The sequence below is a fragment of the Natator depressus genome, chromosome 16 (genome assembly GCF_965152275.1).
Source record: "Natator depressus isolate rNatDep1 chromosome 16, rNatDep2.hap1, whole genome shotgun sequence".
In the NCBI taxonomy this organism is placed as follows: Eukaryota; Metazoa; Chordata; order Testudines; family Cheloniidae; genus Natator; species Natator depressus.
In genome coordinates this window covers 13,425,674-13,453,153 of record NC_134249.1, presented here as the reverse complement: position 1 = coordinate 13,453,153, position 27,480 = coordinate 13,425,674, and the positions used below count along the sequence as shown (strand labels likewise).

The window sequence follows — 27,480 nt, the reverse complement described above, 5'->3', positions numbered from 1 at the left end:
CATCCAAAGATCTGAGAAGAAAATGAAGGGTTTAGTTCAAGCCACACTAGCACTGGGCCCACTGGAAAATGAAACCCTTTGACCGCAGAAGTAAAGGTTTCCCCCCTGCCACCAAGCACCAGTACAGAACTGCACAACAGAATTTAACACTAAGGGCCGATCTTTAGAATGGTCACTGTTCATGGACCAATTACCCTTTAAACAAAGAAACCCAAAAAGAAATAAACACTAGATGTGGAATTATTATAAGCTGACATTGTGCAATATGTTGCACTTGTCTGTGCCTCACTGTCCTCAACTGTTGAATGAGGGACATGAGCCTTCCCTCCTCCAGCACTAGGAGGGGTAATTAGTTTAATGTCTGTCAAGGGCTTTGAAGATACCCGGGGAGGAGGGAGTTCTGCCTGCCCCAGTGATGTGTACCCTAGAACTTGTTCTGTGCCTTCTGGATGGTTGAATCTTAGTTTTAGCTGCACAGGGAGGGATTCTCACATGTTGGCTTGTGAAGACCTTGTGGAATGTGCAGTTGGCTTGTGAAGACCTGTGTGGAATGTCCTTCTCCGTGCATCACTGTCAGGGGGTGGAGACCATGCTGGCCTGCCCTATGCTGACCATGCTGTTACAGAGCCGGGGCCTGGCTCATCCCTGCCTTCCCCCGTGTAGTCACTGAAATGGGAGCAGATTGGGTGTAAAACTCCCCTTCTAACTAGAAAAGGAGTACTTGTGGCACCTTAGAGACTAACCAATTTATTTGAGCATAAGCTTTCGTGAGCTACAGCTCACTTCATCGGAAGTGAGCTGTAGCTCACGAAAGCTTATGCTCAAATAAATTGGTTAGTCTCTAAGGTGCCATAAGTACTCCTTTTCTTTTTGCGAATACAGACTAACATGGCTGCTACTCTAAAACCTTCTAACTAGGTGACATTTCACAGCTGCTTTGCACAGGTGTGAATGACCCCGGGTGCAAGATGCAGAGGGTAAGACTCTTGGCTTCAGAAGAGCTGTTCTAAGTGACCCTGCAGCCTGAGCATTCCTGTACAGAAACCAATCACTCCCCCGGTAACTGGGAAAGATTTGCTTCTAGCCATTAGAAATGAGCCCAGACTTACCGCCGTTTATAGAAGCCTAGAACCTGCCCTCTCGGTAGACTGGCAAAGCAGGTCAGTGGAGTAAGAAACCCCCTGCCCAAATGGAGTGTCTCTGTCAAATCATCTCCTTCCTTCCCAGTTAGATCTTTGAAGTGATATTCCTACCCCTCCACTCTCATTATATACTTGGCACTAGAGTTCCTCTAGTCACTTTAATCTACCACCTGCTGACCCTGCCACATTTGACTAGCACCCGCTCTGTTGCCCAGAAAACAAGAGAAGAATTTAATGCCAGGCCTTTGGATTACATCAAATGGCCCATAAAGTTTCTTGTTCAGTGATGCAAAACTATTTGTTCTTACTCACTTTGGACTGTGCCAGGGCCCAGAGCAATCACAGGGTGCAACCTAACTGGTCTCCATGTGGCCTTCAGTAAGGGCACAAGAAGTTATGGACCAAACACACCATGCCTAGAACTGTCACTCTGCTTGTATCAACTCAGATGCGTTTAATTGTAGGTGTCAAAGTCCTTTATGAAGGTGAATTAGTATCACTGTACCCATCTCACACATGGGAAGATCAAGGCATAGCCCAGGTGCCCCTAAGCCACTGGCAGACTTGGTGTCCTGCTGCCCAGTTCCATACACAAGGGCACAAGGTTCTGAAGATTCAGAGCAGGCTGCACACCAGGGACAGGAGGATGGTGAAGAAATTTGGCATCATGTGACCTCCAGAAGAAAAAAGGGGAACATCCATGTACCAGCAACGCAGATACAGGTAAGTAACCGTTTTCATGTTCTCTCCACAGGTACTAATGCGGAGAGTGGACCAGATGATACGTCTGAAGGAAGGGAGCAGAAGGAGACTCCACCGATTGGAAGGCATGAGATGCACTGTCCTAGGGTTGGGGGTTCCATGACCACCGCTCCCAAGAGAAGGAGGCGGGTGGTGGTGGTTGGGGACTCTCTCCTCAGGGGGACTGAGTCATCTATCTGCCGCCCTGACCGGGAAAACCGAGAAGTCTGCTGCTTGTCAGGAGCTAAGATTCACGATGTGACGGAGAGACTGCTGAGACTCATCAAGCCCTCGGATCACTACCCCTTCCTGCTTCTCCACGTGGGCACCAATGATACTGCCAAGAATGACCTTGAGCGGATCACTGCGGACTACGTGGCTCTGGGAAGAAGGATAAAGGAGTTTGAGGTGCAAGTGGTGTTCTCGTCCATCCTCCCCGTGGAAGGAAAAGGCCGGGGTAGAGACCGTCGAATCGTGGAAGTCAACGAATGGCTACGCAGGTGGTGTCGAAGAGAAGGCTTTGGATTCTTTGACCATGGGATGGTGTTCCAAGAAGGAGGAGTGCTAGGCAGAGACGGGCTCCACCTAATGAAGAGAGGGAAGAGCATCTTCGCAAGCAGGCTGGCTAACCTAGTGAGGAGGGCTTTAAACTAGGCTCACTGGGGGAAGGAGACCAAAGCCCTGAGGTAAGTGGGAAGTGGGATACCGGAAGGAAGTACGAACAGGAGCATGTGAGAGGGGAGGGCTCCTGCCTCATACTGAGAAAGAGGGGCGATCAGTGGGTTATCTCAAGTGCCTATACACAAATGCACGAAGCCTGGGAAACAAGCAGGGAGAACTGGAAGTCCTGGCAAAGTCAAGGAATTATGATGTGATTGGAATAACAGAGACTTGGTGGGATAACTCACATGACTGGAGTACTGTCATGGATGGATATAAGCTGTTCAGGAAGGACAGGCAGGGCAGAAAAGGTGGGGGAGTTGCACTGTATGTAAGAGAGCAGTTTGACTGCTCAGAGCCCAAGTATGAAACTGCAGAAAAACCTGAGAGTCTCTGGATTAAGTTTAGAAGCGTGAGCAACAAGGGTGATGTCGTGGTGGGAGTCTACTATAGACCACTGGACCAGGGGGATGAGGTGGACGAGGCTTTCTTCCAGCAACTCGCAGAAGTTACTAGATCACACACACTGGTTCTCATGGGAGACTTCAATCACCCTGATATCTGCTGGGAGAGCAATACAGCGGTGCACAGACAATCCAGGAAGTTTTTGGAAAATGTAGGGGACAATTTCCTGGTGCAAGTGCTGGAGGAACCAACTAGGGGCAGAGCTCTTCTTGACTTGGTGCTCACAAACTGGGAAGAATTAGTAGGGAAGCAAAAGTGGATGGGAACCTGGGAGGCAGTGACCATGAGATGGTCGAGTTCAGGACCCTGACACAAGGAAGAAAGGAAAGCAGCAGAATATGGACCCTGGACTTCAGAAAAGCAGACTTTGACTCTCTCAGGGAGCTGATGGGCAGGATCCCCTGGGAGAATAACTTGAGGGGGAAAGGAGTCCAGGAGAGCTGGCTGTATTTTAAAGAATCCTTATTGAGGTTACAGGGACAAACCATCCCGATGTGTAGAAAGAATAGTAAATATGGCAGGCGACCAGCTTGGCTTAACAGTGAAATCTTTGCTGATCTTAAACACAAAAAAGAAGCTTACAAGAAGTGGAAGATTGGACAAATGACCAGGGATGAGTATAAAAATATTGCTCGGGCATGCAGGAGTGAAATCAGGAAGGCCAAATTACACCTGGAGTTGCAGCTAGCAAGAGATGTTAAGAGTAACAAGAAGGGTTTCTTCAGGTATGTTAGCAACAAGAAGAAAGTCAAGGAAAGTGTGGGCCCCTTACTGAATGAGGGAGGCAACCTAGTGACAGAGGATGTGGAAAAAGCTAATGTACGCAATGCTTTTTTTGCCTCTGTCTTCACAAACAAGGTCAGCTCCCAGACTACTGCACTGGGCAGCACAGCATGGGGAGGAGGTGACCAGCCTTCTGTGGAGAAAAAAGCGGTTCGGGACTATTTAGAAAAGCTGGATGTGCACAAGTCCATGGGGCCGGATGCGTTGCATCTGAGAGTGCTAAAGGAGTTGGCGGATGTGATTGCAGAGCCATGGCCATTATCTCTGAAAACTCATGGCGATCCGGGGAAGTCCCGGACGACTGGAAAAAGGCTAATGTAGTGCCCATCTTTAAAAAAGGGAAGAAGGAGGATCCTGGGAACTACAGGCCAGTCAGCCTCACCTCAGTCCCTGGAAAAATCGTTGGAGCAGGTCCTCAAGGAATCCATTCTGAAGCACTTACATGAGAGGAAAGTGATCAGGAACAGTCAGCATGGATTCACCAAGGGCAAGTCATGCTTGACTAATCTACTTGCCTTCTGTGATGAGATAATGGCTCTGTGGATGAAGGGAAAGCAGTGGATGTGTTGTTCCTTGACTTTAGCAAAGCTTTTGACACGGTCTCCCACAGTATTCTTGCCAGCAAGTTAAAGAAGTATGGGCTGGATGAACGGACTATAAGGTGGATAGAAAGTTGGCTAGATTGTCGGGCTCAACGGGTAGTGATCAATGGCTCCATGTCTAGTTGGCATCTGGTATCAAGTGGAGTGCCCCAAGGGTCGGTCCTGGGGCCGATTTTGTTCAATATCTTCATAAATGATCTGGAGGATGGTGTGGATTGCACCCTCAGCAAGTTTGCAGATGACACTAAACTGGGAGGAGAGGTAGATATGCTGGAGGGTAGGGATAGGATACAGAGGGACCTAGACAAATTAGAGGATTGGGCCAAAATAAATCTGATGAGGTTCAACAAGGACAAGTGCAGAGTCCTGCACTTAGAATGGAAGAATCCAATGCACCGCTACAGACTAGGGACCGAATGGCTCGGTAGCAGTTCTGCAGAAAAGGACCTAGGGGTTACAGTGGACGAGAAGCTGGATATGAGTCAACAGTGTGCCCTTGTTGCCAAGAAGGCCAATGGCATTTGGGATGTATAAGTAGGGCCATTGCCAGCAGGTCGAGGGACGTGATCGTTCCCCTCTATTCGACATTGGTGAGGCCTCATCTGGAGTACTGTGTCCAGTTTTGGGTCCCACACTACAAGAAGGATGTGGAAAAATTGGAAAGAGTCCAGTGGAGGCACCAAAAATGATTAGGGGACTGGAACACATGACTTATGAGGAGAGGCTGAGGGAACTGGGGATGTTTAGTCTGCAGAAGAGAAGAATGAGGGGGGATTTGATAGCTGCTTTCAACTACCTGAAAGGGGGTTCCAAAGAGGATGGATCTAGACTGTTCTCAGTGGTAGCAGATGACAGAACAAGGAGTAATGGTCTCAAGTTGCAGTGGGGGAGGTTTAGGTTGGATGTTAGGAAAAACTTTTTCACTAGGAGGGTGGTGAAACACTGAAATGCGTTACCTAGGGAGGTGGTGGAATCTCCTTCCTTAGAAGTTTTTAAGGTCAGGCTTGACAAAGCCCTGACTGGGATGATTTAATTGGGGATCAGTCCTGCTTTGAGCAGGGGGTTGGATTAGATGACCTCCTGAGGTCCCTTCCAACCCTTATATTCTATGATTCTATGATACTTTAGTGGCCAAATCATGCTAGATTTTGTATAGGGAACAAATCCTTGGCTATATCCCAAGGCATCCATGCCTGTGTGACTTCCCTAAGCAGCCGCTGTCTATCTTAGCTATTTATATGAAGCTCGAACATCTGAGCACCTCCTAGTCCTTTAAATGTATTTATCTTCATGTGCCCCCTGTGAAGTAGGGCAGGGCTATTATCCCCCAATTGCAGGGAGGGAACTGAGGCCAAGAGACACTAAGTGCCTTGCCCATGGTCACATGGGGAACGTGTGGCAGAGCAGGGATTTAAACCCACATCATCTAAGACTTTGACTGGAGCCTTAACCACTGCACCAGCCTTCCTCTGTCCCACCTTTTTACATCCACAGCAGTGGTATTTCCCTTGGTGTGTATAACCAAAGTCCCAGCTGCTGCTTTAAACCAAGCTGAGCAGGGGACGGTGTCTTCACTGCAGCTCCGCACTATTCTAATCTAGTGCAAATTCATGATGGGGGTGGGGGGCTTTTGCATGCTCATTGCCATGTTAAAGGGGTTTCACCAGGGGGGAAGATGTTGGAGGGGGGAGTGTCAGAGACTGGGGGATCCAGGGAGCAACCTACAGGGGGCACTTTAAGAGCTCTTTGATTTTTAAGGAGGGTCAGAGGGTGCACAGTACAGGGAACGCCCTTGGGGGGGAAATGGAGGGCAGCAAAGTCTGGGGGCACAGACCAGGGGTCCCCAGTTTGGGGGGGGCCCAGCCAAGGAATCCCCAGTTTGGGGGTGGCCCAGCCCAGGGGACCCCGCTGGATGGAGGGCCCAGGCCAGGGGTCCCCAGTTTGGGGGTGGCCCAGCCCAGGGGACCCCGCTGGATGGAGGGCCCAGGCCAGGGGTCCCCAGTTTGGGGGTGGCCCAGCCCAGGGGACCCCGCTGGATGGAGGGCCCAGGCCAGGGGTCCCCAGTTTGGGGGTGCCCCAGCCCAGGGGACCCAGCTGGGCGAAGGGCACAGCCCAGGGATCCCCAGGCGGGCGGCCCTGCGGGGTCCCGCGGGGGGGGGCTAGAGGCTGCCCCCCCTCCCCCGCGGGCGCCTGGCCCTTTAAGCCCCGCGCCCCCGTTGCTATGTACAGCGCGTTGCCCCGGCGACGCGGGGTGCCGCGAGGCTCTTCCAGCGGCCGCCGGGCTCCCCCCGCTGCCCGCCGCGGCCATGGCCCCCAAGAAGAAGGGCGGCGGCCAGAAGGAAGGCGCGGGCAAGGAGCCGAGGCCGGAGGGGAAGGCGGAGCAGCCGCTGGCCGAGCACAGCCGGGAGTTCTACCTGCTCCAGATCCGGGACCTGGAGGAGCGGCTGGCCCGGTGCGGGGTCCCCTCCCGCGGGGGGCTGGGCTGGGCTCCAGAGGGGCTCACGGGGGGAGCCGGGCCCGGGCGAGCTGCGGGATCCCCGCCCCGGGGTCTGTGCCCACCGGCGGGGCCAAATGCCGCAGCCCGCGGGGCGGCCCCCCGGCCGGCAGCCCCTCCTCGCAGCCTCCTCAAGTGATCGTCGGCGCCCTTTCAGGGCGGGGCCCCTGTTCCCCGCCGCATACACCATGGGGGACCCGGCCGGCAGCCCCCGCAAAGCCCCGCTCTGCTGGGGCTGAACAGCTGCCCCTGTCCCTCCCCGGAGACGGCCGCGTTTCCGTGCGGGGTGAAGGGTGCCCGTATACGGAGCTGCCCCGTCCCTCCCCGGAGACGGCCATGTTTCCGTGTGGGGTGAAGGGTGCCCGTATACGGAGCTGCCCCTGTCCCTCCCCGGAGACGGCCGCGTTTCCGTGCGGGGTGAAGGGTGCCCGTATACGGAGCTGCCCCGTCCCTCCCCGGAGACGGCCATGTTTCCGTGCGGGGTGAAGGGTGCCCGTATACGGAGCTGCCCCTGTCCCTCCCCGGAGACGGCCGCGTTTCAGTGCTGGGTGAAGGGTGCCCGTATACGGAGCTGCCCGTGCCCCTCCCCAGAGACGGCTGCATTTCAGTGCGGGGTGAAATGATTCTTGTAAACACGGCTTGCAACATGCTCTGGGGCCAGGTGTTTCAGGAGTGTAGGTGTTACGATGATTGCTATCTAGGCTCATGATAGCCCTTTACCGCTGATGCTGCAGAAGCCAGTTATAGTGCGGGTGAGGTGAAGCCCTGGGTCAAAGGTGCAGCTTCTCTTTCTTCTGCTCCCAGACACTTTGGATTGAGTCCATGGGCCAAATTCAGTCCTTGTGTAAGCAGGTGCAGCTCCCACAGAAATCAAGGCACCTTACCTGGTTGCAGCAGGACTCACTTTGGCCGCCTGTGTTGGAATTAGAATGGCAGGGCTGGGCAGAGAGATCTGTCCACTTCCATTCTGGTATCCACCTCTCGTCTCCTTCCCATCCTGGGACAGGGCTGGGGGGTCCCCAGCTGCTGGATGGGAGTGCAGGGGAATGGGCCATGAGTAGGGCCCTACCAAATTCATGACCATGAAAAATGCATCTCGGACCGTGGAATATTGTCTCCCCCGCATGAAATCTGGTCTTTTGTGTGCTTTTACCCTATACTATACAGATTTCACAGGGGAGACCAGCGTTTCTCAAATTGGGGGTCCTGATCCAAAAGGGAGTTGCAGGGGGGTCACAAGGTTATTTTGGGGGGGTCACGGTATTGCCACCCTTACTTCTGCGCTGCCTTCAGAGCTGGGTGGCTGATAGCGGCGACTGTTGGCCAGCCACCCAGCGCTGAAGGCAGTGCCCTGCCAGCAGCAGCACAGAAGGAAGGGTGGCGATACCAGACCAGGCCACCCTTCCTTCTGCGCTGCTGCCTTCGGAGCTGGGCAGCTGGAGAGCGGCGGCTACTGACTGAGGGGCCCAGCTCTGCAGGCAGCAGCGCAGAAGGAAGGGTGGCGATACCAGACCAGGCCACGCTTACATCCGCGCTGCTGCTGGCGGCGGCTCTGCGTTCACAGCTGGGCTCCCAGCCAGCAGCTGCCGCTCTCCAGCTGCCCGGCTCTGAAGGCAGGGCCACCGCCAGGAGCAGTGCAGAAGTAAGGGTAGCAGTACTGCAACCCCTGCTACAATAACCTTGTGACCCCCCCCACAACTCCTTTTTGGGTCAGGACCCCTACAATTACAACACCGTGAAATTTCAGATTTAAATACCTGAAAACATGAAATTTCTGATTTTTAAAATCCTGTGACCATGAAAGTGACCAAAATGGACCGTGAATTTGGTACGGCCCTAGCCATGAATAGTCCCCCTCTCCAGTCCCACTGCAATCAGCTGTGAGCTGTGCTCCCGTGCATGCCCTGGGCCTGCGCCCAGGCACTGGGAGAGGCTGGACCAACTTATATATAGGTGAGGGGCAGGCAATCAGCCCATCCTGGAGACTGCTGTCTGACTGTCTGTTCGGCGCTGCTTCCCCCTGGCAGGTACCAGCGGAAATGGGACGAGCTGCAGGTGAACGAGACCCTCTTCAGGGTGGAGTACGATCAGATGGCCAATGACAACAAGGAGATCGTGGCCTTTCTCAAGAAGACCCTGAACCAGCGGGTTGATGAGATCGCTGACATCAATGACCAGCTGCTCAGCCTGCAGCAGGCCAAAGAATCCGAGAAGGACGCCTTCGAGGCCCAGCTGGCTCAGGTTCGACACGAGTTTCAGGAGACCAAGGACCAGCTCACTTCGGAGAACATGTTGCTAAGTAATGTGCCCTGGCTCAGACTGGACCCTTCCTTTTCCCCCTTGCCCCATGGTCCCTCTTCCTGGGGCAGGGGGCTGCTGGTGCTGCCGTGCAGGGATAGAGCCTGGAATTCTGAGGGTTGAACAGTTCCCGCCTGGGGCTGTGGCCACGGGCTGGTGGGAGAACGGTCAGTGGAAATATTCTGGCTGGAGTGGGTGGGAATTTGTACCTACACCCCCAGACATTTTTTTTGATGAAAAATTTTTTTTGTTTTCAGCAGAACACTCTATTATTACACTTCTAGTAATAATAAAAAGGGTGTGCAAAATGGTTTTTTGGCCCAAAGCTGCTGAAAACCAAAACAATGTTGGGCCTTTGGCAGAAGGTTTTTGAGTTTTCTGATGAAAAATCTTAAATTTTCATTTAGTCAAATACCTGATTTTCCGCAGAAGAGTTTCAGTGGAAAATTTCTGACCAGCCCTAATTCCAGCTGCGTGTGGAGGAGGACACATGGGGGTGTGGAGACAGAGGTGGTGTATACATAGGGTGACCAGATGTCCCGTTTTTAAAGGGACAGTTCTGTTTTTTGGGACTTTTTCTTATATAGGCACCTATTACCCCCCCACCCCCATCCCGTTTTTTCACAGTTGCTATCTGGTAACTATGTGTACACATGTGAGCCTCCCTCTCTTTCCACCACAATGTGGGTTGTGGAAGGCTCCTTTCTAGTGCTGGAGGCTGCTGTCTATTGCTGGTCCCCATAGCAGGTACAGCCTGGGCAGCCTCAGGGCAAGCTTTCCCCATATGCTGGCCCTGTATTATTGATATTACAGCAGCACCATTGTGCTAGGTGCTGTACAAATGTACTAAAGAAACAATCCTGGCTCCATAGAGTTTGTGATCAGGGTGGTTAAGAAGATGCAGAACAGGTGTGTGGTGTGAAGAGCAGTTGGGGAGAATCTCACAGTGGGGTTTGCCAGCTTGTCGAAGCACTTTGCCCTCCTCCCGACCCCCCGTGGCTAAGCATGGAAGCCCCCAATGGTCCTTCTGGGGTCCTAAGTGATCTGTTTTGGCAGGTGGGAAGCTGGCTGCGCTGGAGGAGTTCAGGATCCAGAAGGAGGATCTCATGGGCAAGTTTGCAGCCCTAGAGGAGCAGCTGAAGAAACAAGAGGAAAATCACAAGGAGTATATCTATAACCTGGAGAGGAAAGCTGTGCTGGACAAAGACAGGTCAGTGACAGACAGAGACTGACTGTGTGTCATTCCCCATTGGAGTCTGAAGGTGGGAGTGTGGACTCCTGGTTAGTGCCAAGTGTGGGACTTGGGAGCCCTGGTTTCACTTCCTGGCTTTGCCACTGACTTGCTGTGGGACCTTGGGCAGGAGCTAATCCTTTGGACTGGGGTCCGATTTGCCGGGGCCAAGGCGTTTGCAGCTGCGGTGGGCCCTGCCCCAGGAGTGATGACCTTCTCTGTGTGTCCTGTGTGCATACGCACACGCCCCACTCCTGCAGGCTGAAGAAGGAGATGATGCAGCGTGTTAATGTGGTGGCAGCTGAGTTCCGCAAGGTCTCCAACAGCCAGATGGCCGAGACCACCAAGCGCACCATCCGCGAGAATGTCGCCATCAATGTCCAGCTGGCCAAGATGTCTGATCGCAGCTATGACCTCATCCAGGAGAACGACATGCTGAAGGAGGCCCAGGCTGAGATGCAGAAGCAGCTGGGGATGCTGGAGCACAATGAGAAGCAGATGACCAAGAAAAGCCTCAGCAACCAGAAGGTCAGAGCTCAACCATTGCACAGACGGATGCGGGGTGCTGAAGCCAGGCTCTGGTCCTGTTACTGCTCCAGCTTGTCTGCCCCTAGGGACCATGTGGTGTCTTTCAGGGCCTGGTCTCCTCATTCCCTGACAGCACTATTGCCCTAGAGTTTGCTCAGACCCCATGTAAGTGCAAGTGGCTCATCATCTTGGCAGTAGGGACCTGACAGTGGGCATGGGCAACTTGCAGCCTGTGTGTGGGCGGCAGTGAGGGGGTAGGGAGCCTGGGCTGAGGCTGGTGCCTGAGACGTCCCTCTTGTCTCCTGATGCCGAAGCTGTGTCCCTGCTGCTCATTTCAGATGATTTGGATGCTCACCAATAAATGCAAGGAGCAGCAGGTGCTGGTGGATGAGTACAGGCAGCAGAAGGAGGCCATGCAGCAGCTGAAGGCGGCCCATGAGACGCTGCAGAAGGAGAACCAGGCACTAAGGTACGTAGAGCAGAGTGGAGGCGACAGCAAGCCGTCGCGGTCCCAGCGGCAGATCTCATTCCCGTGCCACAGCCGGGTCTTGTTGCAAGGCCATGTAGAGGCAAAGCAGAGTCCTTGTGCTGTGATCCCATCACATTTCCCAGGCTAAGTGTGGCCAGGCCAGGTTGGATGGGAGACCTTCAAGGGAAACCCAGGTATTACAGGAACTCGGGTCAGTGCTTCAGAAAATGGCGCACTGCCTCTGGAACGGCAAGCTCAGCGTGGTGCAGTATAGCTCTTCCATGAGACGCACAACGCAGAGCCTGACTCCAGCGGGCGGGGGCTGGAAGTTCAGTTCCACGGGAAAATCCAACATTTCAAAACCCCTTTTTGTTCTGAATAAAAAATTTGAAATTGGTAACAAAGCAAAAATTCCAGTCGGCGTCGACTTGGCGCTGCGAACATATTTCATTCTGATAATGTTGAATCATTTTGTTTCAATAAGGTCAAACATTTCAGTTTTGACTTTCTCATTTTGATTCACTGAATTTAAACTTTAATATTATGTTAAAATATTGGTGTTTAGTATTAGGCATTTAACACAGTATAGAATTGAGTAGATAGTTAACGTTTTAGTATGTCTAAATGAAATGAATCAAAATGAGGAAGCCAAAAGGAAACGTTTTGCTTTTTCAAAATGCAATAGGAAAGTCAATGGAATTCATCTGGACTTTTTCCCATTGAAAACGTTGAAATCGACACATTTTGATTTTGACGACAGTGCTTTTTTCCATGGAGAATTGTGCTGTGGGAAATATTTTGACCAGGTCTAGTCCTGACCCCTTGTGCCCATTAACCCCACAGAGTGGGAACTTGGAAGAGTTGCGGTGTTAACCGAGGTGTCCTGGCTCAATGCCCTCTGCAATTGCAATTTGACCTGGGAGTCTTCACTTCTTGACTTAAACTGCCATGCAGTGTTGTGCTGTGTTTTTAAATAATTGCCACTTTCCACCCTAGAGGTGGCTGCATTTAAGAGCTGAGGGAAGTGGTCCCTGTATAGCCATTCCCTGGCTTCAGAGGGCCCTTGTGACATTTAACTAAGCAGTGTCTGTACAGCACTTGGAGCTCTTTGGATGGGAGGGACTAGGAAAGGACCGAGTATTATTGGGATTATGCTTCCCCTGAATGTGTCTGTGTCACCTCAACCTGCTCAACCCTCTGACAGACTCAGCAAGGCTCTGTCATGGCCCCCCACAAGAGCTGCTGTGCCTGGTGCTACACACAGGTTCCCAAAAGGCCTGACCCGGAGCCATGTTGACTGATGCTCTGTCAGTGCCTGGTCTCTGAGCGCATCCTGCCCAGCAAGGGCCACTCTGCTCAGCCAGCTGCAGCCTGGTGTTTTGTACAAGACATTCAGGAACCCCACACGGGGTGGGAGTTACCATGGGGAAGGGGAGGCTGGTGTTCCCAGGCACCTACTGGGGGTGTAACTCTTGGAAAGTAAACTCTCTAGGAGACCTCACTTCCACAGATGTGCAGAGGGGGCTTAGCCCACCTCAGCCCCTCTGGGGACCTGACTTAGACACACATCTCCATGGAGACCAGATTTAGACCTACCTCCTGTGCTCACATATCTCCCTGGTGGGCTGACAGGCAGGCAGGCGGACAGAGACATATACATACTTCTCCCTGGGATCTTGGCTTGGATGGATAGACAGACACATGCACACATCTCCCTGTGGACCTGACTTGGACAGACAAACGACACATATATGCCTGGGGACCTGACTTGGATGAACAGACAGACAGACCTCCCTGGGGAACCTGATTTAGACAAGTGCATGCGAACACGCACACAGTTGTCTGGGGCCTGCTGGAGGTGATGCACACTTCCCTGCACTCCAAGCACCCTGAGGTGAAGTGGCTGTTTGCTACCTCACCCTTGGCTGTTCTTGTCTGGCTCCCTCCCTGCAGACAAGAGCTGAAGGAGCTGAAGGAGGAGGTGAGGAGGAAGATGGACGAAGGGCAGAGTCAGGCCAAGCTCCTAAAGGAAGAGCAGAAGCTCAGGAGGAATGCAGAGAGGATCCTGAACCAGGCTGTCCAAGCCCTTAAGGACCTGCTGCAGGTGAGACTCACACAGTTTCGGGGATTGGGGTGGACGTGTTCTGGTGGCTGCTTGGCATTAAACAGGCCAGAGCCCAGCATGCTTCTGAGATGGCGACATTTCCTTGGTTTGCTCCCAAAAGCTAGAACAGAACAGATGCACCAGTGGACATAAGCCACCACCAGGATCACAGAGGTCAAAGGTTAGGAAAGACTTGAGAACTAGAAAGGGAGCAATATTGTCTGCAGGAGCCTGGGAACCAAGACTCCTGGGTTCTATTCCCACCTCTACCACAATGTTGCTGTGGGACACTGTGCAAGGCACATCGCTGCACCGTGCCTCAGTTTCCCCATGTGTAAAATGGAGATGATTATACTGACCTACCCCATGGGCTGGTGAGGCTTGGTCTGTTAGTATGTAGAGGCTCTCTGAGCTCTTTCCAAGGAGAGGCTGTGGAGAGCAAAGCGGTTTCATTAAGAACAGGGTAACACAGGTGCAGGCTGTGGGGCAGCAAACTGTTGGGAAACTCATGAGCTCTTGTAACATAAAAGAACTTGCCCAAAATCCTGCTAAGGAGAGTTAGAGGCCCCTGACTGAGAGCTCTTGAGCTGTATCCATTTATCTTGGGTACTTATGTATGGCCCCCATTAGTAGGATCTGGGTAGTATCCCCCCACAACACGGTGGAGCTGGGAATTGAACCCAGGCCTCTGGAGACCTAGGCTGGTCCCGTAACCACTGGCCCGTCTACTGCCCTTGTCCTTGGCTCTGTCCCTATCTTGAGAGGCTGGCTCCTGGGACAATTCCAGAGTCCTGAACTATCTGGGGTTTCACGTCATAGTGCTTTGTTGACTTACCCGGAATTGATTTTGCATCAGGCAATGAGGATGTTGTGTCAATTAGGGAAGACTTGAAATTAATAGGAATGGATTTTGCATCCAATCCCGGGGATGCTGTGTCACTTAAGGTGGATGCTGTGATAGTCTGGGAGGGCACAATGGCCTCATGTTGGTGGTGTGCCTCCAAGCAAACATTGTGGTGAGATGTCCTGGCACATGTGCCGTGCCTTGTAAGGGGTCTGCCCTGGCCACACCAGAGCCCTGGACTCTTTCAGATCAGAGCCACCAGCATCTTGCTCTGTACAAACACCCACCTTGGACCATGGCACTATATCTTCTGTGGCAGCTGTGTCCGGCTCTTTATTTTGCACCAAACCAGAATGTGTCAGGGCTACATTGGCTGGACTTACTGTAATTTCTCTTGTCCCCTATAGGGGGTGCTAGATGGTGGAGTCCAGTTGTTGGAGGGTAGTCATGGGGGAGGTTGGGTCCATGCTGCAGGCTGCTGGGGCAGACGCCCTAACCCAGCACATACATGGTGTTTATTGCATGTGGTACTAGAAATCCTCCCATCACGCCAAGTGCGGAGTCTCTTACTGAACCCCTGGCTGCGTCTGAGTGAGGATCCGATGACACATCCTGTGCTGGGGACGGGAAGCCTCCAGCTGTGGGGAGGTGGAGTCGGTGGGGAAGAGCCAAGAGATGCTGGGCTGCTGTTCCAGGGAACCCCACTAAAGTCTGGCTTCGAGCTACAAGCAGCCCAACCCCCAGCGGCTCCAGCTCCCGGCTGGCTGTCCCAGCAGAGTTCTGAACAGCCGTGGGGCCTGAGCCTTTGTTAGATGGGCACCTCCCTCGCCTACGGGAGCTGCCGGGTTCTGGGTGCACTCAGAATGCAGGAGCCAGGGCAATGGTAGTGGAGACTGAGCTGTGGGGCTTCCTCTGCCTACAGTGGGGGTCCAACCCCTGTGCTTTGAAGTCATGGGGGGAGGGGGGAGAGCAGGAGCTGCAGTGCCGGCTCCCCTCCCCTTGGTTCACCTCCCCCGCCTCATCGCCCTGCAGGACAGGCCGTCTGATGAGGAGGATGGAGACTTCGACATAATGTTCCAGCTGCGTCACCAGGAGATGCTGCGGAGCCTGCTGGGGCTGCTGAGGCGGGCGAGCACGGCTGGGCCCGCGCCTCAGGAGCAGGTCTTTGGGCCCCAGAAAATGGCCAACAGGGAGCATGGACTGGAGTCCACAGCAGAGAGGTGAGTAGGAAATGCAGGGAATAGCCCCACTCCCCATACAGCCCCTGCCCCAGCATCTCTTTGCACTCAAGAGAGGCAGGTCCCAGTTGGAGGCCAGGCCAGACACCCAGAGGCAAAGGGGAGAGAAATGGGGTTGTACCTTTTTGGCCTCTATTCTGTTATCTCTATAGCCCTGTGTGACATGTGGTTGCGTTTCTGCCTTCCAACTCTGTGCTGTCATACAACCCTGCCTCCCTGCTCCTGTGATGTCACGACTCCCATCTCCCCCGACTTCTCCTAGAGCCCTCCAGGGGAAGCACGGCAGATGAGACCTTCAGAGGTCACCTTTAGCTCATTCCCCACAGGCCTCCCACCAGCATGCTGACGGCAGTGACCTCCCACCCACACCGACCTGCACTGGCTCCATCTTGCTCCCCTTGCTGATCCCTTGAGCGTGCAGTTCTCCACTCTGGTCTCTGATTGTCTGCTTGCTCCCCCGCACCTCCAAAGCTGGCTGATCCTCTCCAGTGACTGCTGTTCACAGTTGCCTCCAGAGCCTGTCCTGGCTAAGCCTGAGCTGGGGAGGCTCACCCTAAGAGGCACCCTACCCTTACTCTACTTCCCACCTTGAAGAGCCTGCAGTATCTTCCTGCCAATGCCGTTCTAGTCTCTGCCTTCAGTGACCCCTGCCGCCCCCATGTCACGTGGTCTAACCCATCCCCTTTCTCCTCTGCTCCAGCCAGCTGCACCCAGCCCCGTGCCTCAAGACCTCTCCCGTCATCTCGCACCACTTGCTAGCTCACCAGGGGCAGGGGGTGCCGCTCTTCCACAGCATGAGCAAGATGGGTCTGCTGTCCAAGACCACCCGAATCGGGACCGTCCGCACCTACACCAGTGCCACAGAGGTGAGGGGGGCTTGGGCCAACTGGGCATGGGCATAGCTGGCTGCAGGGCAGGGGTATCCTGGGAGGTTAGAAAGGGAGTCACACAGGGAGGGCTGGGCAGGCTCAGCAGAGAGGCTGAGGATTGAGGTGAGCACCAAGACTGACTCCCAGCCCCTTGTCCCTGCTCCTAATGGTTCCCTCCACGGACCCACAGGGTCAGGAAAGCTTATCCAAGCGCCATTGGCATTGGCCTGCCCTGCCCCGCCCCCATAGAGGGATGTAGTGACCGGTGTGACAGTGTTTGAATCACTGCCAATTTCCCAACAGCCACGGATGACTTCCTGGTCGGAGGAGAAACAGGTGAAGCAGCAGCCGATTCTGCCCCTGCCAGAGATAGCGGCCAGACGCTCCTTGCAGGGCCTGCTGACCAAATAGGGAAATGGTGGGGGGGGGGGGAAGTGAGCACCCCTTTCTGCCAGCCGATTGCTCCCTCCCCTGCCCCCAGGACACCTGCACAAAGGAGAGGGACTGAGCATAGATGGCAAAGTGTGTGCAGACTGGGTGCCTGGGTTTATTGTACAGTCTATGCAGAACTGCCCTATAAAACCTATGGAGTTACTGAGATGTCTGGCTGGGAACCAAGGACGAACAAGGAAAGCTGAGACCGGGCACAACCACCAAGTCCCAGACCTGTTCTGCAGGGGCAGGGACAAGGTGCTGCTGGGACAGAGTGGTCTCAAGCTGGGCAAGGAGGCAGGCGCCCCTGAACACGACAAGCCTAGCTGGGGTCTAGGGTGGAGCCTGGCTGGGGCTTGGACTCTCTCTCGGGGTCCTCCTTACTCCCCACATTGCAGGGTGCTGAAGTGCCAGGCACGGGCACTTGGCCATGTGGAGCCAGCCATCTACCGGGCTGCCTTTGCCAGCGCTAATGGGGTTGGGAGGAGAAGCCTGTCACCTGACATGGGGGGTGCAGGAATAGCACCTGCCTGGCAGTCTGCCACCTCCCCCACCAGTTTCATTGCCAGGAGCTTCCCTTGGCACCTGCCCCCACACAGCACAACTTGTGGGGTCAGTGCTCTTTGCTTAGCTCCCCCAGCCCACACTGGCAGCTGTGCCCAGAGGCCCATGAAGGAGTCCAGGACCACTGCTTTCCGTCGGCACCATATTCATAAAAACTCCCCCAGCTCAAAGGGTTAATGAGGGGTCCTGTCCCCCTTGTCGCCAGGGGGCGGGCGGTCCTTGCCACTGCTCCTCTGCAGGATGTGTTCCAGCAGCAGGTCGGCCGCCTGCTCCAGGACGCGCTGCAGGACCTCGTGCTCAGCGCTGGCAAACCGGCCCAGCACGTAGTGATCCACCATGGCTTCCCCCACTGGCCGGCCGATGCCAACCCTGAGCCGCACCATGCACTGCAGGGAGAGAAGGGATGCAGCATGTGCTGTGTGTCCTCTCCCCATCGCCACCTGTTCCTGGGGCCTGCATTCACCCGAGCTGGGATCTCGGTACAGCATGGCAGTTGCTACAAAGTGCTAAACATGCTTGGCATGGCCTGGAGCCAAAGCAGATACTGGGGGCTCTGAGGTGGGGCTGGAGGGCAGGGGAGCCTTGAGACCCTGGTTAGCCAGGGACCAGTCAAAGGGGGAGCCTGTGGAGTGAAAGGGAATCCTAAGTGCCTCACTTGAGCCCCACACGGCAAGCTGGGCATGTGTCCTGTTCTGTTCCTTTGTCTCCCTCTGCTGTAGCTGGGTTCGAGCTGGGCTCCAGCAAACATGAGCTTGGAAAGAGTTTCGTCCAACAAACGCAGTTAAGTTGGTGGGCTGAGCTCCCAGCCAGGCCATGTGGTTCCACTTTAGCTAACTGCTTCCACATCCTGGCTCATGGACGAGTCAGAAACCACTCACGTGTGAGAAGGGCTGGGCTGGGAGCGGGGGATGAAGATCCAAGTCTGCTAACACAAACACAAGGGGAGGCTAAGGCCTTGAGGGTGGCTCATAGGGGGCTCTGGGGCTGGGGAGAGATGGTGCTTTACATATGCACTGCTAAGATGTGTGCAGGATAGAGCTCTTTACCCTGCAAGGCCGACTTACATCTGAGTGCAGGGAGCTGATACAGGAACGGACCCCGTTATGCCCCCTAAAGAAAGCAAGAGAAACCAGCCGTCAGAGAGTAGATGAGAACCTCAGAGGGATCATCCATGGGATTCACACTAAACTCTTCCCTCCTCTTTGCTCTGTACAAACAGGCCCCGTTATCCCCCTTTACAGAAGACCTAGGCACTGGGCTTGTTTACACAGAGAGTTCTACTGATTTAACGAGAGGTGTGACATTACCCCAATTTAGTTAAGCTGGTGCAAAGTCCATGCGGACACTTGGATTTCAGTGTAAGAGCAGCCTAGGACGGTTAAGCTTATTCAGGCTTAGACTAAAGCACAAGTCACTCAAAGCAACATCTGAGTATCCACACTGGGAAACTGATGCAACGTTGTGCAGAGGAAGCCCCAGGCAGGCTTGCCTTGTCTTGCAGACTGCACCTGGAGTTCTGGGTGCTCAGCGCTTCTGAAAAATCAGACCCTAAGTGGCACGCCCATGGCCCAAGGGGCAATCCGTGTCAGAGAGGAGCTCATGATTCCCTGTCTTATACTCAGAGCAGGCCTCACTTACATGCAGCAGCCTCTGAGCTGGGCCAAACCCCCTGGGTGACCCACTGCCACGGGGTATTGCCAAAGAGGGTACTTGGCTAGGGATATGGCTGTGCAGATCCAGAATGTCCCGTGCCCTGCACTGAACTCCCCAGCCGGGGCTCTGGCACCCAGTGCTTTCAACTGCTGGAGAAGGGAGTACACACTGCACACGCTGCCTGCATTGGGCAGGCCTGAACACAGCCAAGTATGGACCATATGGTAATAAGAGGGGAGACCCCAGGGAACAGTGTGTGGCTAATGTAACTGATTCAGAAAGGTCACTCTTCAATCAAACGTCACTGTCACCACAAGCACAGGTCTAGGTTCTGTTCGGTCTCAAGTGTCGATCAAGCTAGGAAACGTGTGACTCGGGGAGGTTGCCTAACAGGGCTCTGGGCAGTCACTGCTGTATTTTATTGCAGCAGCCTGGGCACCAGTTGTTTCCTGCACACCTAGTGCCAGAGCCCATTATTTGAGGCCATCCCAATTTATTGAAATATCTCTGGTTTAGCTGGTGCTTTGAACTGGAACCTGCAGGAGGTTGGGCAGACAGCAGAGTAAACCAATGTAAGGTAAAGCTTGTAGGGCACTGCAGAAAGATTCTGCCACCAATCTGCTGCCATCTCTGCAGTCCTGGGGGTGGGGGAGATGGGACAGTCACAGCCCCAAAGGCCCCTTTTAAAAAGCACACAGTAAGATGCAGCTCAAGCAAATCTTTCAAGGTCATTTTCCACAGGGGCTTTCCCTTCGTACCTTGCGCTGCCTCCCAACTTTATCGCCATCTTCCCCAGCGGCTTGTCGAGGTCGTCGTGAACGAGGTAAATGTCTTCTACCCCAAGGTTGTAAGTTTCAGCTTGAGAAAGAAACAACGCACAAGAAGTGAGGAAAAATTAAATCCATCTCTCACCATCCCACAGCCTCGGGGACCTAAAGGAGGACACTGCAGGCGTCAGTGATAAAAAATGACAGGGGACGTGGAGGGCAGGAAGTGCATAGCAGGGCGAAGAGAACTTCTAACCTCAGGAATGCACTATCAGCCATGCTGGCAAACTAGCTGCACACGCTGTCACTGGAGCTGTCTGATGTCTGCACCACGTGATACTGCTCTGCGCCGCTATTGTCTTTTGGCCAAAAGTACTTTACAGTCCACACCCCTGAAACACAGCGGGCGGGACGGTCGTAGCCAACTAGCTTGCAGCAGGCTGTGCAACAGTGTGAGGAGCGGAACTCATAGCCCAGCACGCCAGGGAAAAGCCTGACTGTTCTGAAAACTGCCCTGGGATTTCTGATGTCCGTGCAGAGCCCTCAGGACCTTGGTTCCGAACCTTGCCACCTGTTTTTTCCTAGAGATGCCAAAATGGCAAACTGCATGGAACTCAGTTAATCTTCTCCATCTCCCAAGGGTGGTGTGAAAAATTAGTAATGGGTTTAGGAGATTGTGTGTGTGTGTGCACTGCCCTCTACTGGACAGAACTGGATATGGTCAACTGTGTGTCATAAGCCCTATACTGGAAATGGATATTCTCCTTTAGCTCAAGTGCTAGGTTCTTGAGCTTGGTCTACTTTTACTGTCTTTCTGCCTGAATGGCCACGGAACAACCAGGAAGTCCTAAGAGTTGTCACATCGTTGGCTCCATAGAAAAGAAAAAGGAGACTGACCTCGGCAGGAGTGGGCCCTGTAGTTCCAGGGCAGGTATTTCAGACTTGTTGCTTACAGCCCTGAGTGGTCCCCTCTGGCTAAGAAGATGAAAGGTGAAGCACAAGGGTCCCTGGAAGGCTACAGTTGTATGCATCCCTCAGCTGGCTACTGGAGGTGTTCGGAGTCACTCACCAGCACTTGCTACACTGAGTCCATTGATGTTCATGAGCCGCCGAGGTTTCATCAGCACCAGCTCTGCTTCCTCCACATTGGTGATGGTCACGTCTGCACAGCAGCGTCTGTCTGCTTTCCACTGGTCAGCGATGTTCAACTTCTGGGCCAGCTGATTGAGCACCGCCATGCCCATGTTATGACGGGTTCCTCGCAGCCCATAATTCCCTAGCCCTGCCACCTGCAAAGAGGACCAGCAACAGGTGTTACCAGGACTCTCTCTATATCAGCATCCAACCAAACGGAGTCACTAGAGTCAGCCCTTGTGGTGTAGTGAGGATCAAATTTGCCCTCCCTGCAGCCGGGCTCCTTTCACCACCCCGGCAAGAAATTCACCCAGCAAAACCAGCTGCTTCCCTTCAGAAGCAGCAAGACAATCACCATGTCCATTGTTGATTACTGAAGGGCCAGACTCTGTAGCTACAAGGGCCTGTCCCTCTCTTGTTAAACAGAATTGAGATGGGCTGAGATTGAGTGAGATGCTCAAATGAGCTTAGCGACCTAGGTGATCCCTGTCCCCCCACTCATTCCAGCTGTACCTCCCATCTCCAGGAATGAGAAGCCATAGGGTGACTAAGAGCCGTATCTGTCCTGCGATTTCTTATCCCTACGTGAGCAAAGAGCATAATCCAAAGACGGTGAGTTCCAGCTGTGAAATCACAGTACATTGACATGGCATCATAAGGTCATTTATGAGGAGAAATGGGAACATTTATTGTATGACTCTAGTGTCTAGGGGCCCTAGGGAAGGACCAAGATCCCATTGTGCTAGGTGTTGTGCAAATATAAAGCAAAAAGTCCCTATCCCAAAGAGTTCACAATCTAAGTATAAAACAAACAGATGATACAGTCAGATGGGTCGAGTACAAGAAAACAATGAGATGATATCAAGTATTTTTTAGGCATCAAGGAAAAGGAAAGATTTAAGGAGGGATTTGAATGTGGATAATGAGGTAGCTTTGTGGATGTTTATGGGGAGTGTCTCCTAAACATGTGGCACAGCACAGGAGAAAGCGGGAGATAGGCTGGCACCATGGGCTGATCAGAGGTGGGAGTCAACGTCTCCACAGTGAAAGAGAGAGGATAGGTAGGGTGGGGATAGGCCATGAAGGGCCTTGAAAGTGAAGAGAAGCAGCTTATGTTTGAAGAGAGAGAGAACGGGAAGTTTCAAAGAAAGAGATGATGTAGTCAAAGTGACAGACTAAGAAAATGATCTTTGCAGCAGGATTCTGAACAGTTATGAGCGGGGCAAGACTGCATTTGTCAAAGCCAGACAGAAGGATATTGCAGTAATTGAAATGCAATGATGAAAGCCTGGACAACAGTTTTATGTGTGTGGATGGATAGGAAAGGCTATGTCTGAGAGATGTTATGCAGAAAGAATTGGCAAGACTTAGACAGCCTGGATGTGAGGACTGAGAGGTCAGAGTCAAAGATGGCACCAGAGTTATGGACCTAAGTGACGGTCAGGATGGTGGTGGTGTCCACAGTGATCAAGAAAGGAGGTAGCGGGGAGGGCTTGTGGGGAAAGATTCAGAGCTCTGTTTAGCCATGTTGAGCTTGAACTAGATATCCACCAGATGTCAGAGTCAGGCTGAGATTTTAGTTTGGACAGAAGACGACGGGTCTGGAGTAGAAAAGTAGATCTGGGAGTCCTCAGCATAGAGATGGTAGCTGAATTTGTGTTCACAGATGAGATTACGCAGAGATGAGAAGGGGACCAAGGACACCCACAGAAAGAGTGACCGTTGAGGAAGATCCTCCAAAGGACATGCTGAATGAGTAATTATAGATCTAGAGGAGAACCAGGAGAGGATGGAGTCAGACAAGCCAAGGGAGGAGAAGATTCCAACATCCTGGCTGACAGGCAGATGACAGGTCAATGAGGTTGTAGTACTGGTTCTGAGCTTTGGCTTTTGACACGGTCTCCCACAGTATTCTTGCCAGCAAGTTAAAGAAGTATGGGCTGGATGAATGGACTATAAGGTGGATAGAAAGTTGGCTAGATTGTCGGGCTCAATGGGTAGTGATCAATGGCTCCATGTCTAGTTGGCTGCCGGTATCAAGTGGAGTGCCCCAAGGGTCGGTCCTCAGGCTGGTTTTGTTCAATATCTTCATAAATGATCTGGAGGATGGTGTGGATTGCACCCTCAGCAAGTTTGCAGATGACACTAAACTGGGAGGAGAGGTAGATACGCTGGAGGGTAGGGATAGGATACAGAGGGACCTAGACAAATTAGAGGATTGGGCCAAAAGAAATCTGATGAGGTTCAACAAGGACAAGTGCGGAGTCCTGCATTTAGGACGGAAGAATCCCATGCACCGCTACAGACTAGGGACCGAATGGCTCGGCAGCAGTTCTGCAGAAAAGGACCTAGGGGTTACAGTGGACGAGAAGCTGGATATGAGTCAACAGTGTGCTGTTGTTGCCAAGAAGACCAATGGCATTTTGGGCTATATAAGTAGGGGCATTGCCAGCAGATCGAGGGACGTGATCGTTCCCCTCTATTCGACATTGGTGAGGCCTCATCTGGAGTACTGTGTCCAGTTTTGGGTCCCACACTACAAGAAGGATGTGAAAAATTGGAAAGAGTCCAGCGGAGGGCACCAAAAATGATTAGGGGACTGGAACACATGACTTATGAGGAGAGGCTGAGGGAACTGGGATTGTTTAGTCTGCAGAAGAGAAGAATGAGGGGGGATTTGATAGCTGCTTTCAACTACCTGAAAGGGGGTTCCAAAGAGGATGGATCTAGACTGTTCTCAGCGGTACCAGATGACAGAACAAGGAGTAATGGTCTCAAGTTGCAGTGGGGGAGGTTTAGGTTGGATATTAGGAAAAACTTTTTCACTAGGAGGGTGGTGAAACACTGGAATGCGTTACCTAGGGAGGTGGTGGAATCTCCTTCCTTAGAAGTTTTTAAGGTCAGGCTTGACAAAGCCCTGGCTGGGATGATTTAGTTGGGGATTGGTCCTGCTTTGAGCTGGGGGTTGGACTAGATGACCTCCTGAGGTCCCTTCTAACCCTGATATTCTATGATTCTATGATTAAAGACTTTGGTAAGAGTAGTTTCAGTGGAGTGCAAGGTACAGAAGCTGGATCGGAGAGGGTCTGGGATGGGATTGGAGGGGAGGAACTCCAGACAGTGATTGTAAACAGCGCATTCAATGCACTGAGAGATGAAAGAAGGGGTTGGAGGAACAAGTATGGTGCATTTCCATACAATATGACATTGGATAGTGACACTATCACATTTGACTATGAAACATTTGCAAAGGTTAATGCAGTTGTGAAAGGGAGAGGTATAAAGATTACCAGGATATATAGATGGAAGTGTGGGGTAGCAGGCCTGAGTCTTGTTTGTTTTCTGTTCATTATTAGTTTATTAGAACACTGGTTGTGAATCTATCATCCATGGAACCCTTTGTGGTGGGCAGCAAAATGAATTATTTTGGGAACCAGGTAGCGTGTGTGTTGTGGGATAGCTGGGAGGGAACATAAAAATTGACAAAGCAGATCAGACCTGTGGTCCCTCTTGATCAGTATAGTGCTGCTTATGCGGCTCATACCCCATATTTCATAATACAACATCAAGGCCTTTGTAATAGCGGGCAACTAGAAAATAACCCGATCATGGGGGAAATCTCTTCTTAACCTGTCAGACATTGGCTTTGGCCTTGAATTGTCACTCCCCTTGCATATTTTATCTTATCCACTGTCACTGTGAATGTTCTCATTAGCCACGTAAGTGTCAAAGGGAGGAAGGTTCAAGAGATGGGATTGCTCCTGCGAACTATGTAGTCTACAGCAGGGGTAGGCAACCTATGGCACATGTGCCAAAGGCACCATGCGAGCTGATTTTCAGTGGCACTCACACTGCCCGGGTCCTGACCACTGGCCCAGGGGACTCTGTGTTTTAATTTAATTTTAAATGAAGTTTCTTAAACATTTTAAAAACCTTATTTACTTTACATACAACAATAGTTTAGTTATATATTATAGACTTATAGAAAGAGACCTTCTAAAAACGTTAAAATGTATTACTGGCATGCAAAACCTTTAAATTAGAGTGAATGAATGAAGACTTGGCACACCACTTCTGAAAGGTTGCTGACCCCTGGTCTACAGAGTCACAAAGAGGCTGGAGAACTTATGACTGGATTATGCTATTTGTTAACTTCTATTTTGTTCCACTCAAATACAGTTCTGAATCATGGTTTTAAAATTAACGGTGTGTGTCTATATGCAAACAGATGCAGTGAGTTGGCACATGGGGTCACACATCTAGCACGCATGTGAAACTGCTGGCTGCAAATCGGTACAATCTTGGGACCTGTGCACTGACGCTTTTCCCCTCTTCCTCCCCCCAAGCACAGACCCTACTGGGTGCTTTGCGACACTTCAGATCTGAGTGTACTTTCTCCATTTCAATAAGGAACATGTACGTGGAACAGAAAACCAGCCTTCCAGCAAGCAGCCAGCATGCCCATGGGCTAGTGATGCCTAGAGCTATTGCTCCTGCAGGTTGGGGAACTTAAGGGGCTGGTCTGATCCATGGGTCGTGCTGACATCCTCCACACAGTAGCTCCCAAGCAGGGATCTGGGGCCCCTTGGGGGGCTGCGAGCTGGTTTCAGGGGGTCCGCCAAGCATGGCTGGCATTAGACTCGCTAGGGCACAGGGCAGAAAGCTGAATCCCCACCATGCAGAACTGCAGCCTGAGGCCTGGCAACTTTGTTTCACGGTGCCCTTTGTGGCGTGGGCCCCCGGGCAACTGCCCTGCTTCCTACTCCTTAATGCCAGGCGTAGATTTTACATGGAGAAAAGCAATCGTCCTGGCACGGGTGGGCTGTGGCGTGTTTATAGCGGGGGGCTCAGAAAGAAGGCGGCTGCGGACCCCGGCTCCAGCAGACCCAGGACAGCGCTGAGCCCAGGCTGGGTGGTACCCAAGGGCTCAGCTCCCAGGGGGCCTACACCTCGTCGCCCTGGCGCCCCCTGCTCCCCCACAGGCGCTGCCTTCTCTTGACCCCATCTCCCCGTGACCAGGAACTGATCCCTCCTCCCGCGCCGTCTCTCCCCCTGTGACCCCGGAAGTGTTCCCTCCGCCCACTCTACCAGGACCCGCTTCCCGACGGCGCGCGGATCGGCCTCGCAGTGGCTCATGGTGCGGCTCAGTAACCTCCCGAGGCGCTTGGCTGGCGGCCGCAGCATCCCCCTCTGTCCCCAGCTGAGCGGCCGCCGCGGCGCTGCCGAGACCTCAGGGCACAAGCACCCCTGAGGAGCAGCCGCTCTGCTTCTTAAGCGTCACGCCCAGGGCGACCAATCACAAAGGCCGCACCCTACCACGTGGCAGTGCCATCTTGTTTGTGGGCAGAAGGGAATCGCACCACGTGGTTTGGTGGGCGAGGCCATTTTGATTATGGTGCTGGAAGGGTGCAGGCCACGTGGTCTGCAGACGTGGCCATCTTCCTTGTGGGCGGAAGTGTTCAGCCACTGTAAGCCGGCTGCCCTTGGTTTCCTTTATGAGGGACCCTTTCGTTTAGTCTTTGTTGGTCCCTTTGTCAGAGTGGAAGAGCTGGTGACTTATGTAACGCAACAAGGGTCTTCAACTGCTTGCTTGTTGGCAGAGCTACCAGGCACAGGATTCATGCCTGCAGGCTGCATCAAAGCTGGCAGGTCAGACCAACCCTCCTCGACCTGTCTGTCTCATGATGTAATCAGCTTTAATGCATTTATAGCGGATGAAGGCCCTGTATCACAATATCAATCACTCTGCATGGCACTAGCACTGGACAAGAATGCTTCAGAAAAGTCTCCCTCAGTTGACATTTGGGCAAGAAAAAAAGTTCCATCACTACTATGGGATGAACATCACGTTGTAATGATCCACAGGATGGGATTCCCGTCTCAAATTATTTTACCCATTTGGATCATAGATGTAAATGGCAGCTTTAAACCCAGGTCCACACAGCTGTTGAACATACAGAGGTAGTATGGACCTGGAATCTAGGCATCAGGACTGCTGGGTTCTATTGTTTTGGTAACATTCCTCTGTGTTTTGGTTTCTGTAACATGGGGTTAATCCAGGTGTAAAGGAGTAAAATGAGGCTTAATTCACAGTACTATTTTTTTTTTTAATTGAACCTCCCTTCTTTTCAACCAAGCATCTCAAAATACTCCACATACATTTAAGAAATTAACTCCCAAACCTACTGTTGTAGGAAATTATTCTCCTGCTTCAGCTGGTAAAATGGGGCACAGAGAGATTAAATGACTTGTCCAAGGTCACACCAAAAGTCTGTAGCAAAACCAGGACTAGAACCTAGGAATCTCAGTTGTATGCCATAACCACATCTGCAACCCATTTTGAGATCCTTGGATGGAAGGTGCTAGAGAAACACAAAGTATTATTAGAGGATAAAAATCCTTGAACTCTGATCAGTATGTTACTAACAAAGCTACCCTAGAAATCCCTTACAACTATTGCTA

General features: G+C 52.5%; 2 protein-coding genes across 3 annotated transcripts; one reads left to right on the top strand and one right to left on the bottom strand.

Moving 5' to 3' along the window:
• Positions 1-6,636: 6,636 nt before the first annotated feature.
• On the top strand, positions 6,637-25,172 carry CFAP157 (cilia and flagella associated protein 157). Of its 2 annotated transcripts, none has more exons than XM_074973941.1 (9): positions 6,637-6,845; positions 8,915-9,186; positions 10,242-10,395; positions 10,677-10,944; positions 11,283-11,413; positions 13,367-13,517; positions 15,394-15,581; positions 16,300-16,465; positions 16,772-17,114. In XM_074973941.1, the coding sequence occupies exons 1-9, from the start codon at positions 6,700-6,702 to the stop codon at positions 16,877-16,879; spliced, it is 1,584 nt and encodes a 527-aa protein (XP_074830042.1). In that variant the 5' UTR covers positions 6,637-6,699; the 3' UTR covers positions 16,880-17,114. The 2 variants fall into 2 exon arrangements, with proteins under 2 accessions (XP_074830042.1, XP_074830043.1); XM_074973942.1 differs by lacking the exon at positions 16,772-17,114 and adding an exon at positions 20,040-25,172 and having other exon boundaries at positions 6,638-6,845.
• Positions 16,974-26,244, bottom strand: PTRH1 (peptidyl-tRNA hydrolase 1 homolog). Its single transcript, XM_074973943.1, has 5 exons — positions 26,107-26,244; positions 20,954-21,173; positions 19,876-19,975; positions 18,529-18,574; positions 16,974-17,850 (listed from the first exon to the last, which is right to left on the bottom strand). The coding sequence occupies exons 1-5, from the start codon at positions 26,200-26,202 to the stop codon at positions 17,638-17,640; spliced, it is 675 nt and encodes a 224-aa protein (XP_074830044.1). The 5' UTR covers positions 26,203-26,244; the 3' UTR covers positions 16,974-17,637.
• Positions 26,245-27,480: the final 1,236 nt, after the last annotated feature.